Genomic DNA, 13647 nt, shown 5'->3' with positions numbered 1-13647 from the left:
GGATTCATCACCTTCATCTGTAACCGTGGTCATGGACACATTGAAATTAGGATATAAACCTATGGCAGATATTCATCACCTACATCTGTAACCGTGGTCATGGACACATTGAAATTAGGATATAAACCTATGGCAGGGATTCATCACCTACATCTGTAACCGTGGTCATGGACACATTGAAATTATGATATAAACCTATGGCAGGGATTCATCTCCTTCATCTGTAACCGTGGTCATGGACACATTGAAATTATGATATAAACCTATGGCAGGGATTCATCTCCTTCATCTGTAACCGTGGTCATGGACACATTGAAATTAGGATATAAACCTATGGCAGGGATTCATCTCCTTCATCTGTAACCGTGGTCATGGACACATTGAAATTAGGATATAAACCTATGGCAGGGATTCATCTCCTTCATCTGTAACCGTGGTCATGGACACATTGAAATTAGGATATAAACCTATGGCAGGGATTCATCTCCTTCATCTGTAACCGTGGTCATGGACACATTGAAATTAGGATATAAACCTATGGCAGATATTCATCACCTACATCTGTAACCGTGGTCATGGACACATTGAAATTAGGATATAAACCTATGGCAGGGATTCATCACCTACATCTGTAACCGTGGTCATGGACACATTGAAATTATGATATAAACCTATGGCAGGGATTCATCTCCTTCATCTGTAACCGTGGTCATGGACACATTGAAATTAGGATATAAACCTATGGCAGGGATTCATCACCTTCATCTGTAACCGTGGTCATGGACACATTGAAATTAGGATATAAACCTATGGCAGGGATTCATCACCTTCATCTGTAACCGTGGTCATGGACACATTGAAATTAGGATATAAACCTATGGCAGGGATTCATCACCTTCATCTGTAACCGTGGTCATGGACACATTGAAATTGGGATATAAACCTATGGCAGGGATTCATCACCTTCATCTGTAACCGTGGTCATGGACACATTGAAATTAGGATATAAACCTATGGCAGATATTCATCACCTACATCTGTAACCGTGGTCATGGACACATTGAAATTAGGATATAAACCTATGGCAGGGATTCATCACCTACATCTGTAACCGTGGTCATGGACACATTGAAATTAGGATATAAACCTATGGCAGGGATTCATCTCCTTCATCTGTAACCGTGGTCATGGACACATTGAAATTATGATATAAACCTATGGCAGGGATTCATCTCCTTCATCTGTAACCGTGGTCATGGACACATTGAAATTAGGATATAAACCTATGGCAGGGATTCATCTCCTTCATCTGTAACCGTGGTCATGGACACATTGAAATTAGGATATAAACCTATGGCAGGGATTCATCTCCTTCATCTGTAACCGTGGTCATGGACACATTGAAATTATGATATAAACCTATGGCAGGGATTCATCTCCTTCATCTGTAACCGTGGTCATGGACACATTGAAATTAGGATATAAACCTATGGCAGGGATTCATCTCCTTCATCTGTAACCGTGGTCATGGAAACATTGAAATTAGGATATAAACCTATGGCAGGGATTCATCTCCTTCATCTGTAACCGTGATCATGGACACATTGAAATTAGGATATAAACCTATGGCAGGGATTCATCTCCTTCATCTGTAACCGTGGTCATGGACACATTGAAATTAGGATATAAACCTATGGCAGGGATTCATCTCCTTCATCTGTAACCGTGGTCATGGACACATTGAAATTATGATATAAACCTATGGCAGGGATTCATCTCCTTCATCTGTAACCGTGGTCATGGACACATTGAAATTAGGATATAAACCTATGGCAGGGATTCATCACCTTCATCTGTAACCGTGGTCATGGACACATTGAAATTAGGATATAAACCTATGTCAGGGATTCATCACCTTCATCTGTAACCGTGGTCATGGACACATTGAAATTAGGATATAAACCTAGGGCAGATATTCATCACCTACATCTGTAACCGTGGTCATGGACACATTGAAATTAGGATATAAACCTATGGCAGGGATTCATCTCCTTCATCTGTAACCGTGGTCATGGACACATTGAAATTATGATATAAACCTATGGCAGGGATTCATCTCCTTCATCTGTAACCGTGGTCATGGACACATTGAAATTAGGATATAAACCTATGGCAGGGATTCATCACCTTCATCTGTAACCGTGGTCATGGACACATTGAAATTAGGATATAAACCTATGGCAGGGATTCATCACCTTCATCTGTAACCGTGGTCATGGACACATTGAAATTAGGATATAAACCTATGGCAGGGATTCATCACCTTCATCTGTAACCGTGGTCATGGACACATTGAAATTAGGATATAAACCTATGGCAGGGATTCATCACCTTCATCTGTAACCATGGTCATGGACACATTGAAATTAGGATATAAACCTATGGCAGGGATTCATCACCTTCATCTGTAACCGTGGTCATGGACACATTGAAATTAGGATATAAACCTATGGCAGGGATTCACCACCTTCATCTGTAACCGTGGTCATGGACACATTGAAATTAGGATATAAACCTATGGCAGGGATTCATCACCTTCATCTGTAACCGTGGTCATGGACACATTGAAATTAGGATATAAACCTATGGCAGATATTCATCACCTACATCTGTAACCGTGGTCATGGACACATTGAAATTAGGATATAAACCTATGGCAGGGATTCATCTCCTTCATCTGTAACCGTGGTCATGGACACATTGAAATTAGGATATAAACCTATGGCAGGGATTCATCACCTACATCTGTAACCGTGGTCATGGACACATTGAAATTAGGATATAAACCTATGGCAGGGATTCATCACCTTCATCTGTAACCGTGGTCATGGACACATTGAAATTAGGATATAAACCTATGGCAGGGATTCATCACCTTCATCTGTAACCGTGGTCATGGACACATTGAAATTAGGATATAAACCTATGGCAGGGATTCATCACCTTCATCTATAACCGTGGTCATGGACACATTAAAATTGGGATATAAACCTATGGCAGGGATTCATCACCTTCATCTTTAACCGTGGTCATGGACACATTGAAATTAGGATATAAACCTATGGCAGATATTCATCACCTACATCTGTAACCGTGGTCATGGACACATTGAAATTAGGATATAAACCTATGGCAGGGATTCATCTCCTTCATCTGTAACCGTGGTCATGGACACATTGAAATTAGGATATAAACCTATGGCAGGGATTCATCACCTTCATCTGTAACCGTGGTCATGGACACATTGAAATTAGGATATAAACCTATGGCAGGGATTCATCACCTTCATCTGTAACCGTGGTCATGGACACATTGAAATTAGGATATAAACCTATGGCAGGGATTCATCACCTTCATCTGTAACCGTGGTCATGGACACATTGAAATTGGGATATAAACCTATGGCAGGGATTCATCACCTTCATCTGTAACCGTGGTCATGGACACATTGAAATTAGGATATAAACCTATGGCAGATATTCATCACCTACATCTGTAACCGTGGTCATGGACACATTGAAATTAGGATATAAACCTATGGCAGGGATTCATCACCTACATCTGTAACCGTGGTCATGGACACATTGAAATTATGATATAAACCTATGGCAGGGATTCATCTCCTTCATCTGTAACCGTGGTCATGGACACATTGAAATTAGGATATAAACCTATGGCAGGGATTCATCTCCTTCATCTGTAACCGTGGTCATGGACACATTGAAATTAGGATATAAACCTATGGCAGGGATTCATCTCCTTCATCTGTAACCGTGGTCATGGACACATTGAAATTAGGATATAAACCTATGGCAGGGATTCATCTCCTTCATCTGTAACCGTGGTCATGGACACATTGAAATTAGGATATAAACCTATGGCAGGGATTCATCTCCTTCATCTGTAACCGTGGTCATGGACACATTGAAATTAGGATATAAACCTATGGCAGATATTCATCACCTACATCTGTAACCGTGGTCATGGACACATTGAAATTAGGATATAAACCTATGGCAGGGATTCATCACCTACATCTGTAACCGTGGTCATGGACACATTGAAATTATGATATAAACCTATGGCAGGGATTCATCTCCTTCATCTGTAACCGTGGTCATGGACACATTGAAATTAGGATATAAACCTATGGCAGGGATTCATCACCTTCATCTGTAACCGTGGTCATGGACACATTGAAATTAGGATATAAACCTATGGCAGGGATTCATCACCTTCATCTGTAACCGTGGTCATGGACACATTGAAATTAGGATATAAACCTATGGCAGGGATTCATCACCTTCATCTGTAACCGTGGTCATGGACACATTGAAATTGGGATATAAACCTATGGCAGGGATTCATCACCTTCATCTGTAACCGTGGTCATGGACACATTGAAATTAGGATATAAACCTATGGCAGATATTCATCACCTACATCTGTAACCGTGGTCATGGACACATTGAAATTAGGATATAAACCTATTGCAGGGATTCATCACCTACATCTGTAACCGTGGTCATGGACACATTGAAATTAGGATATAAACCTATGGCAGGGATTCATCTCCTTCATCTGTAACCGTGGTCATGGACACATTGAAATTATGATATAAACCTATGGCAGGGATTCATCTCCTTCATCTGTAACCGTGGTCATGGACACATTGAAATTAGGATATAAACCTATGGCAGGGATTCATCTCCTTCATCTGTAACCGTGGTCATGGACACATTGAAATTAGGATATAAACCTATGGCAGGGATTCATCTCCTTCATCTGTAACCGTGGTCATGGACACATTGAAATTATGATATAAACCTATGGCAGGGATTCATCTCCTTCATCTGTAACCGTGGTCATGGACACATTGAAATTAGGATATAAACCTATGGCAGGGATTCATCTCCTTCATCTGTAACCGTGGTCATGGAAACATTGAAATTAGGATATAAACCTATGGCAGGGATTCATCTCCTTCATCTGTAACCGTGATCATGGACACATTGAAATTAGGATATAAACCTATGGCAGGGATTCATCTCCTTCATCTGTAACCGTGGTCATGGACACATTGAAATTAGGATATAAACCTATGGCAGGGATTCATCTCCTTCATCTGTAACCGTGGTCATGGACACATTGAAATTATGATATAAACCTATGGCAGGGATTCATCTCCTTCATCTGTAACCGTGGTCATGGACACATTGAAATTAGGATATAAACCTATGGCAGGGATTCATCTCCTTCATCTGTAACCGTGGTCATGGACACATTGAAATTAGGATATAAACCTATGGCAGGGATTCATCTCCTTCATCTGTAACCGTGGTCATGGACACATTGAAATTAGGATATAAACCTATGGCAGGGATTCATCACCTTCATCTGTAACCGTGGTCATGGACACATTGAAATTAGGATATAAACCTATGGCAGGGATTCATCACCTTCATCTGTAACCATGGTCATGGACACATTGAAATTAGGATATAAACCTATGGCAGGGATTCATCACCTACATCTGTAACCGTGGTCATTGACACATTGAAATTAGGATATAAACCTATGGCAGGGATTCATCTCCTTCATCTGTAACCGTGGTCATGGACACATTGAAATTATGATATAAACCTATGGCAGGGATTCATCTCCTTCATCTGTAACCGTGGTCATGGACACATTGAAATTAGGATATAAACCTATGGCAGGGATTCATCTCCTTCATCTGTAACCGTGGTCATGGACACATTGAAATTATGATATAAACCTATGGCAGGGATTCATCTCCTTCATCTGTAACCGTGGTCATGGACACATTGAAATTAGGATATAAACCTATGGCAGGGATTCATCTCCTTCATCTGTAACCGTGGTCATGGACACATTGAAATTATGATATAAACCTATGGCAGGGATTCATCTCCTTCATCTGTAACCGTGGTCATGGACACATTGAAATTAGGATATAAACCTATGGCAGGGATTCATCACCTTCATCTGTAACCGTGGTCATGGACACATTGAAATTAGGATATAAACCTATGGCAGGGATTCATCACCTTCATCTGTAACCGTGGTCATGGACACATTGAAATTAGGATATAAACCTATGGCAGGGATTCATCTCCTTCATCTGTAACCGTGGTCATGGACACATTGAAATTAGGATATAAACCTATGGCAGGGATTCATCACCTTCATCTGTAACCGTGGTCATGGACACATTGAAATTAGGATATAAACCTATGGCAGGGATTCATCACCTTCATCTGTAACCATGGTCATGGACACATTGAAATTAGGATGGGGAACCCAGGAGGGTGTTAGTTCCTGGGCAAGGTTCAGAACAAAAAGGTTTTATTTCACTGCAACAACTCAACAGTAGTGGCTTAACGCATACTAGAGAGAGAGCTGAACTGAACATCATATTGACAGCAGTGATATTGAATTGGTCAGTGAGAAGTTGGTTTCCACTTCAGGTAGCAAAGTTGATTGACATACCAGATAATACATAAATATGACACAAAAGCACATTGATCTCCCTACGAGTCTGGCACTGTTCCAATTAAAAGTTGAATTTTCTAGCGTGCTTGCTTTTCACACGCACACACTTCTACCAGACCTCGGCCGTGTATGGATGGTTTTTGTTCATATGCATCGCCATAGCTACTCTAGAGTACTGAATTTATACGTCACTTCTTTCTATATGTTCTTTTTATATCCTGCAATAAAGATTTAATAATAAAAGTATGCCTATCATGCCAAGACGTGGTCACCAAGACACCAAGACATGGTCGTCACCAAGACACCAAGACATGGTCGCCACCAAGACATGTACAAATGGTATCCAGTCTCTTGTAGAAAAAAGAACCAAGAATACAGTTCATATTTGCATAATGTTGTTTTTATTGAACAATCTCCATTCACTGTGATATACAGATAGAATTCATTGACGTACATACTATATCAAGGTTCACATTATTGGTAAAATCTCACATCAATTATGGTCTAAAAATAGTCTTGTTTCAGAAGAGTACAGCTAAAATACACTTCAAATTTTACTCTGGACCCACAAAACAAAAATTATACAGACATCAAATACTGTTTATGGTTTGTTTCAAAACAAAATATGTAACATGGGCAACATAAAGAAAGTTGGACTGCACATACAAATGTGACATAAATTACAAATTCACTAAACAGACATGGTTCTTCTGAAGTATTGTTCAAAGCAAAACTGATATGTTAAACTTTCTTTTTTCTATTAGGCTACATAGGGTATCTATTGTTTATTTTTAAAATAGATGACTAATATCTGTTTACACTAACTTACCATCACAATACAACTGAACATTACAAATTTAGTTTCTCAACATGGCCTGGCAGCTTTAGAATGGGTGGGAGAAGATAGGCTTTGTAGAAATGAAGCTGAATTCACCTGTACAACTCTAGCTTAATCCCACTGCTGCAGAATAATTAAATTACATGCAACACACTAAATGCTGTTTTCATCGTAATTTCAGTTTAACAAAATCGCACACTACGTAAAAACAACTAGTCATCAAGGTCTTGCTACAATAATTTAACTTGTATCCAATAGTAGAGGGCTGTTAAGCTGAAGGAATAATTTATGATTTGGAATTTAACATTTCAAAATGAGTTCTTCAAATTTGAAGTATGTTGCTGCATTATTGCTTAACAAAAGCATACACCATAAATATGATGATGTTGGCAGTTTTAAATAATCAGGCACAAGTTCACAAATCTAATACTTAATCAAAAGGTCAAAATCACCAAAAAAAGACAGTTTTTATAAAGAGTGAGAGTGCTATTCAACACTTTTAAACAAACCAACACATAGGGGCGTTATTCACTTGCAGTAAAAAAAAACTGGAAGATCACGTGACACTAGACTACATTACTATCAAGGTTATGGTTAATAATTTAATTATTATACATAGTTAATCTTTTGCTGTTGAAAATGTTTTAATATGTACATCAGTGTTTTAATAATTTTGTCAAATACGCTCCCTGATTTTTGAACTTCCCCCTCCCTCCCAAAGAAACACTTGACAAATATTATCCAACCTCATCTAATCTAAAATCTATCACATCATTTATGGATGTCTAGTAACACATACAACTACAAGGTATGACTGAGACATTCTTCATACCATACTTCAGACATTTAATTTTCCATCATTTGTGGCCTTCTTAAGTGTTGAAAGCTGTTTAATTCATGTTGTTTTAATTTCAATTTAGGGGAGGGGGAAGGGGGCAGGGATTGTATGAAATACCAACCAACACACATACTAACAAGACTTTTAGTTTGTTTACTTTCAGCTGAAAAAGACATGAATGTCACAGTCCCCGTTATTTAATTATAAAATACTCATGTTAAAATAATACATCTGCAAACAATTGAATATTATGTACTCTGTGTTTGTACAACTCATCATAAAGTGATTTCTCTTAATCTGATAACTTTCATTGACCCAGGTCCAAAATCTCAGAGTACACAAGTGCAACCAAACTATGTCTCATACATGCTCAAAAAACTGCATTCAAAAATCTGAGTAAACCTTGATGTACCTTTAATAACAACTTGACTTCTTTGTTAATTTAGGTCTTTGTACATTACCAGGACCTGGATTTGTTTCATTATCACCACTATAATTCCTATTAAAATGTAGCTCTGACACCCCTCAACATTTTCCACTGAGATTGGTAATGGTACTGTCACTAATTCATGACCAGGTCATGACATCACTACAAACTCTAGCATACAATCTAAGCTAATTATTTATTCTGAGCATGCTCAGTTGCTCTGTCAGTGTCGTAGGGAGAGGTAATTTTGGATGAAAATCTTAAAAAAGACCTACTTAGGATTTTTAGATCTAGAAAAAAAAATTATGTGCATACCCAGCAGAGACTTGTCATCAACCTGCCAAGTTTCATTGATATCTGCTGCAGAATTTCTGAGGAAATGTTAGAGACGTCACAGACGGAGAATTGAAATAAGAATTAATAGTCGCCTTCAGGCTGCGCCTGAAACAGGGACTAAATAATCTCTGCAGTGAAGCGGACTTTTTACGATTGATTGAGGAATAGTACTAATATTTTGAGTGGTAAAATAATCCAGTGAACTACTTAATTGTGCACTGACTACACCATGCACACAATCACCCAATTCCCTGTAAGCAATTAGAAAGTCACACAACTCAGCATAAATACAATTAACTCAACTTGATTTCATGACTGTTGAGGTGACTATAACATCACATGGTTGAATTACTACATTGTATATATTGAATACCTTGCCTGTATTCACAATATGTGGTGTTCCTGTCCTCTGTGTGATTGGATAATCATAATGATATCACTGTGTTATACATTGGAGGTAATCAATTCATACAAATCCAGAAATGCCCCCAAAATACAAAAACAACCAATCTTAATCTTGATGTCTTTGCGGTCTATGAGTTAACAACATTATTATATTCAACATTTACATATTAATCATGATAAAATCATATTCTCTCATACATGTAATCCATCCCCATGTTAACCAGGGTTTAGTATTTGCTTCAATGCTGATAACTTGGTAATACAACTCGTATCTCTCACATTCAAATATTAATGCCATATTTAATTCTCACTTTGAAATTATGATATCATAGTTAATATATTAATTTCCCCAAATAGCAGGATAGGAGTCATGAGTAGATCAATGATACTACCATTCATGTCTTCTGTACATTCATTCTCTCATTCCTATCAAATTACACATATGCAAGTTATATATGGCAGGATATAGCTTATTTCATTATTTCATTTTCTGTATTCTTTACCTATCCTGATGACTGCACTTAAAATCATTAATATTATATAAGGTTTTATATACAAAGCATTTAAATCACTTTTAAGACTGGTTTGTGTGAAACCTAGCTGTCATCATTCAGTATGCATCTCTGTACTCATGGTGCCATTTCTGAAAGTTAATGTTGAATATTACTATACTTCCTGATGATAAACCGGCAATCATGGTTCTGTAGAGATAAAGTTAATGAAATACATTTTAATGAGAAGTTTGTTTTAATAGCAGTTATTCTATGGTGATTACTTTGCATTATATGCAGGTTATGCAGGATTTGTAAAATGAGGCTATGCAACATGAAGTCACATGAATCAGAAATGATCAGAAATCACAAATAAATTAGTCTGTCAGAGGACTGATTACTCTGTCAGAGAAATGATCAATCTGTCAGAGAATTGATTAGTTTGTCAGAGGACTGATTAGTCTGTCAGAGGACTGATTAGTCTGTCAGAGGAATGATCAATCTGTCAGAGAAATGATCAATCTGTCAGAGAATTGATTAGTTTGTCAGAGGACTGATTAGTCTGTCAGAGGACTGATTAGTCTGTCAGAGAATTGATTAGTCTGTCAGAGAATTGATTAGTCTGTCAGAGGAATGATCAATCTGTCAGAGGACTGATTAGTCTGTCAGAGGACTGGTTAGTCTGTCAGAGGAATGATCAATCTGTCAGAGGACTGATTAGTCTGTCAGAGGACTGATTAGTCTGTCAGAGAATTGACGAGACTGTCAGAGAATTGATTAGTTTGTCAGAGGACTGATTAGTCTGTCAGAGGAATGATCAATCTGTCAGAGAATTGATCAGTCTGTCAGAGAATTGATTAGTCTGTCAGAGAATTGATTAGTCTGTCAGAAAATTGATTAGACTGTCAGAGATTTGATTAGTCTGTCAGAGATTTGATTAGTCTGTCAGAGAATTGATTAGATTGTCAGAGGAATGATCAATCTGTCAGAGAATTGATTAGTCTGTCAGAGGACTGATTAGTCAGTCAGAGGAATGATCAATCTGTCAGAGAATTGATCAGTCTGTCAGAGGACCGATTAGTCTGTCAGAGGACCGATTAGTCTGTCAGAGGACTGATTAGTCTGTCAGAGGACTGATTAGTCTGTCAGAGGAATGATCAATCTGTCAGAGAATTGATTAGTTTGTCAGAGGACTGATTAGTTTGTCAGAGGACTGATTAGTCTGTCAGAGGACTGATTAGTCTGTCAGAGGACTAATTAGTCTGTCAGAGATTTGATTAGACTGTCAGAGAATTGATTAGTCTGTCAGAGAATTGATTAGACTGTCAGAAGAATGATTAATCTGTCAGAGAATTGATTAGTCTGTCAGAGGACTGATTAGTCTGTCAGAGGACTGATTAGTCTGTCAGAAAATTGATTAGTCTGTCAGAAAATTGATTAGACTGTCAGAGATTTGATTAGTCTGTCAGAGAATTGATTAGATTGTCAGTGGAATGATCAGTCTGTCAGAGGACTGATTAGTCTGTCAGGAATGATCAATCTGTCAGTGAATTGATTAGTTTGTCAGAGGACTGATTAGTCTGTCAGAGGACTGATTAGTCTGTCAGAGGAATGATCAATCTGTCAGAGAATTGATTAGTTTGTCAGAGGACTGATTAGTCTGTCAGAGAATTGATTAGACTGTCAGAGGAATGATCAATCTGTCAGAGAATTGATTAGTCTGTCAGAGAACTGATTAGTCTGTCAGAGATTTGATTAGACTGTCAGAGAATTGATTAGTCTGTCAGAAAATTGATTAGACTGTCAGAGATTTGATTAGTCTGTCAGAGAATTGATTATATTGTCAGAGGAATGATCAGTCTGTCAGAGAATTGATTAGATTGTCAGAGGAATGATCAGTCTGTCAGAGGACTGATTAGTCTGTGAGAGGAATGATCAATCTGTCAGAGAATTGATTAGTCTGTCAGAGGATTGATTACTCTGTCAGAGGAATGATCAATCTGTCAGAGAATTGATTAGACTGTCAGAGATTTGATTAGTCTGTCAGAAAATTGATTAGACTGTCAGAGATTTGATTAGTCTGTCAGAAAATTGATTAGACTGTCAGAGGAATGATCAGTCTGTCAGAGGACTGATTAGTCTGTCAGAGGAATGATCAATCTGTCAGAGAATTGATTAGTCTGTCAGAGGACTGATTACTCTGTCAGAGGAATGATCAATCTGTCAGAAAATTGATTAGACTGTCAGAGATTTGATTAGTCTGTCAGAAAATTGATTAGACTGTCAGATATTTGATTAGTCTGTCAGAAAATTGATTAGACTGTCAGAGGACTGATTAGTCTGTCAGAGGAATGATCAATCTGTCAGAGAATTGATTAGTCTGTCAGAGGACTGATTACTCTGTCAGAGGAATGATCAATCTGTCAGAGAATTGATTAGTTTGTCAGAGGACTGATTAGTCTGTCAGAGGACTGATTAGTCTGTCAGAGGACTGATTAGTCTGTCAGAAATTTGATTAGACTCTCAGAGAATTGATTAGTCTGTCAGAAAATTGATTAGACTGTCAGAGATTTGATTAGTCTGTCAGAGAATTGATTAGATTGTCAGAGGAATGATCAGTCTGTCAGAGGACTGATTAGTCTGTCAGAGGAATGATCAATCTGTCAGAGAATTGATTAGTCTGTCAGAGGACTGATTACTCTGTCAGAGGAATGATCAATCTGTCAGAGAATTGATTAGTTTGTCAGAGGACTGATTAGTCTGTCAGAGGACTGATTAGTCTGTCAGAGGAATGATCAATCTGTCAGAGAATTGATTAGTCTGTCAGAGAATTGATTAGTCTGTCAGAGAATTGATTAATCTGTCAGAGAATTGATTAGACTGTCAGAGAATTGATTAGACTGTCAGAGAACTGATTAGTCTGTCAGAGAATTGATTAGTCTGTCAGAGGACTGATTAGTCTGTCAGAGGACGAATTAGTCCGTCAGAGAACTGATTAGTCTGTCAAAAGACTGATTATTCTGTCACATTTTTTTAAGCATTCACTGCATTCTGTGATGCTATCCCTGCCCAGCTAAAACACAAAGCAGACAGACAAGATTTTTGACATTATCCTGCCCAGCTGATGAACTTACCTCATGTCGTGTGATAGTGATAAATGTAAGATACTATGATCACAGTACGGGAAAGTATAAAGATGTTTGAAATCAAACGTTCTCCAGACTTCAATTACTTTGTTGTCACCAGCAGTTAAGAAATATTCACCATCCGGCGTACATCTAATAGTCTACGAGGACAAATAATAATATTGAGTAAATATAATTTATATTTAATATTATTATTAGAAATAGGTGTTTGCTTTTCACTCCTCTCCTGTGTGAGGCACAGTTTTCACTTGCAATTTGCACTAACAAAATAGAAAAAAGTCAGGAGAGACAACAGTGACATTCAATGTACGGAACTGTCGCCTGGCACAAAAACATTTAAAAATCAAAGAAAGCTTAGAAAGAACTCCTGTGTGCTGAGAGTTTTGGAGACACATTAAAAATTAATTCAAAATTACTTATACTTGAGATATTGATGGAATAGCTCAAAACTAATTATGCAAATAAGGTAACTAATATGAACAGATTTAAGTGTAAAACTAAAGGTCTGCACAATGTACCAAGTTTCATTGAAATGTGATTAGAACCAAAAAAATATTAATTATGCTAATTAGAGAATTAATATGAACAGA

General features: G+C 37.7%; 1 protein-coding gene across 1 annotated transcript in view; it reads right to left on the bottom strand.

Annotated features, from left to right (window-relative positions):
* Nucleotides 1–6960: 6960 nt before the first annotated feature.
* Nucleotides 6961–13647, bottom strand: part of LOC100376706 (lipopolysaccharide-responsive and beige-like anchor protein) — a 254065-nt gene continuing 247378 nt past the window's right edge. The window contains exons 49-50 of the mRNA XM_085498391.1: nt 13046–13197; nt 6961–10121 (exon numbers count right to left, since the gene is read on the bottom strand). Of these exons, the coding sequence (XP_085354517.1) occupies nt 10031–10121; nt 13046–13197 (243 nt within the window). The 3' untranslated portion in view covers nt 6961–10030. The remainder of the gene's footprint in view (nt 10122–13045; nt 13198–13647) is intronic.

The sequence above is a fragment of the Saccoglossus kowalevskii genome, chromosome 4 (assembly GCF_978046115.1).
Source record: "Saccoglossus kowalevskii chromosome 4, keSacKowa6.1, whole genome shotgun sequence".
Lineage (NCBI taxonomy): Eukaryota > Metazoa > Hemichordata > Enteropneusta > Harrimaniidae > Saccoglossus > Saccoglossus kowalevskii.
The sequence above is the reverse complement of the archived record's forward strand: the minus strand, read 5'-3'. Positions and strand labels throughout refer to the sequence as shown.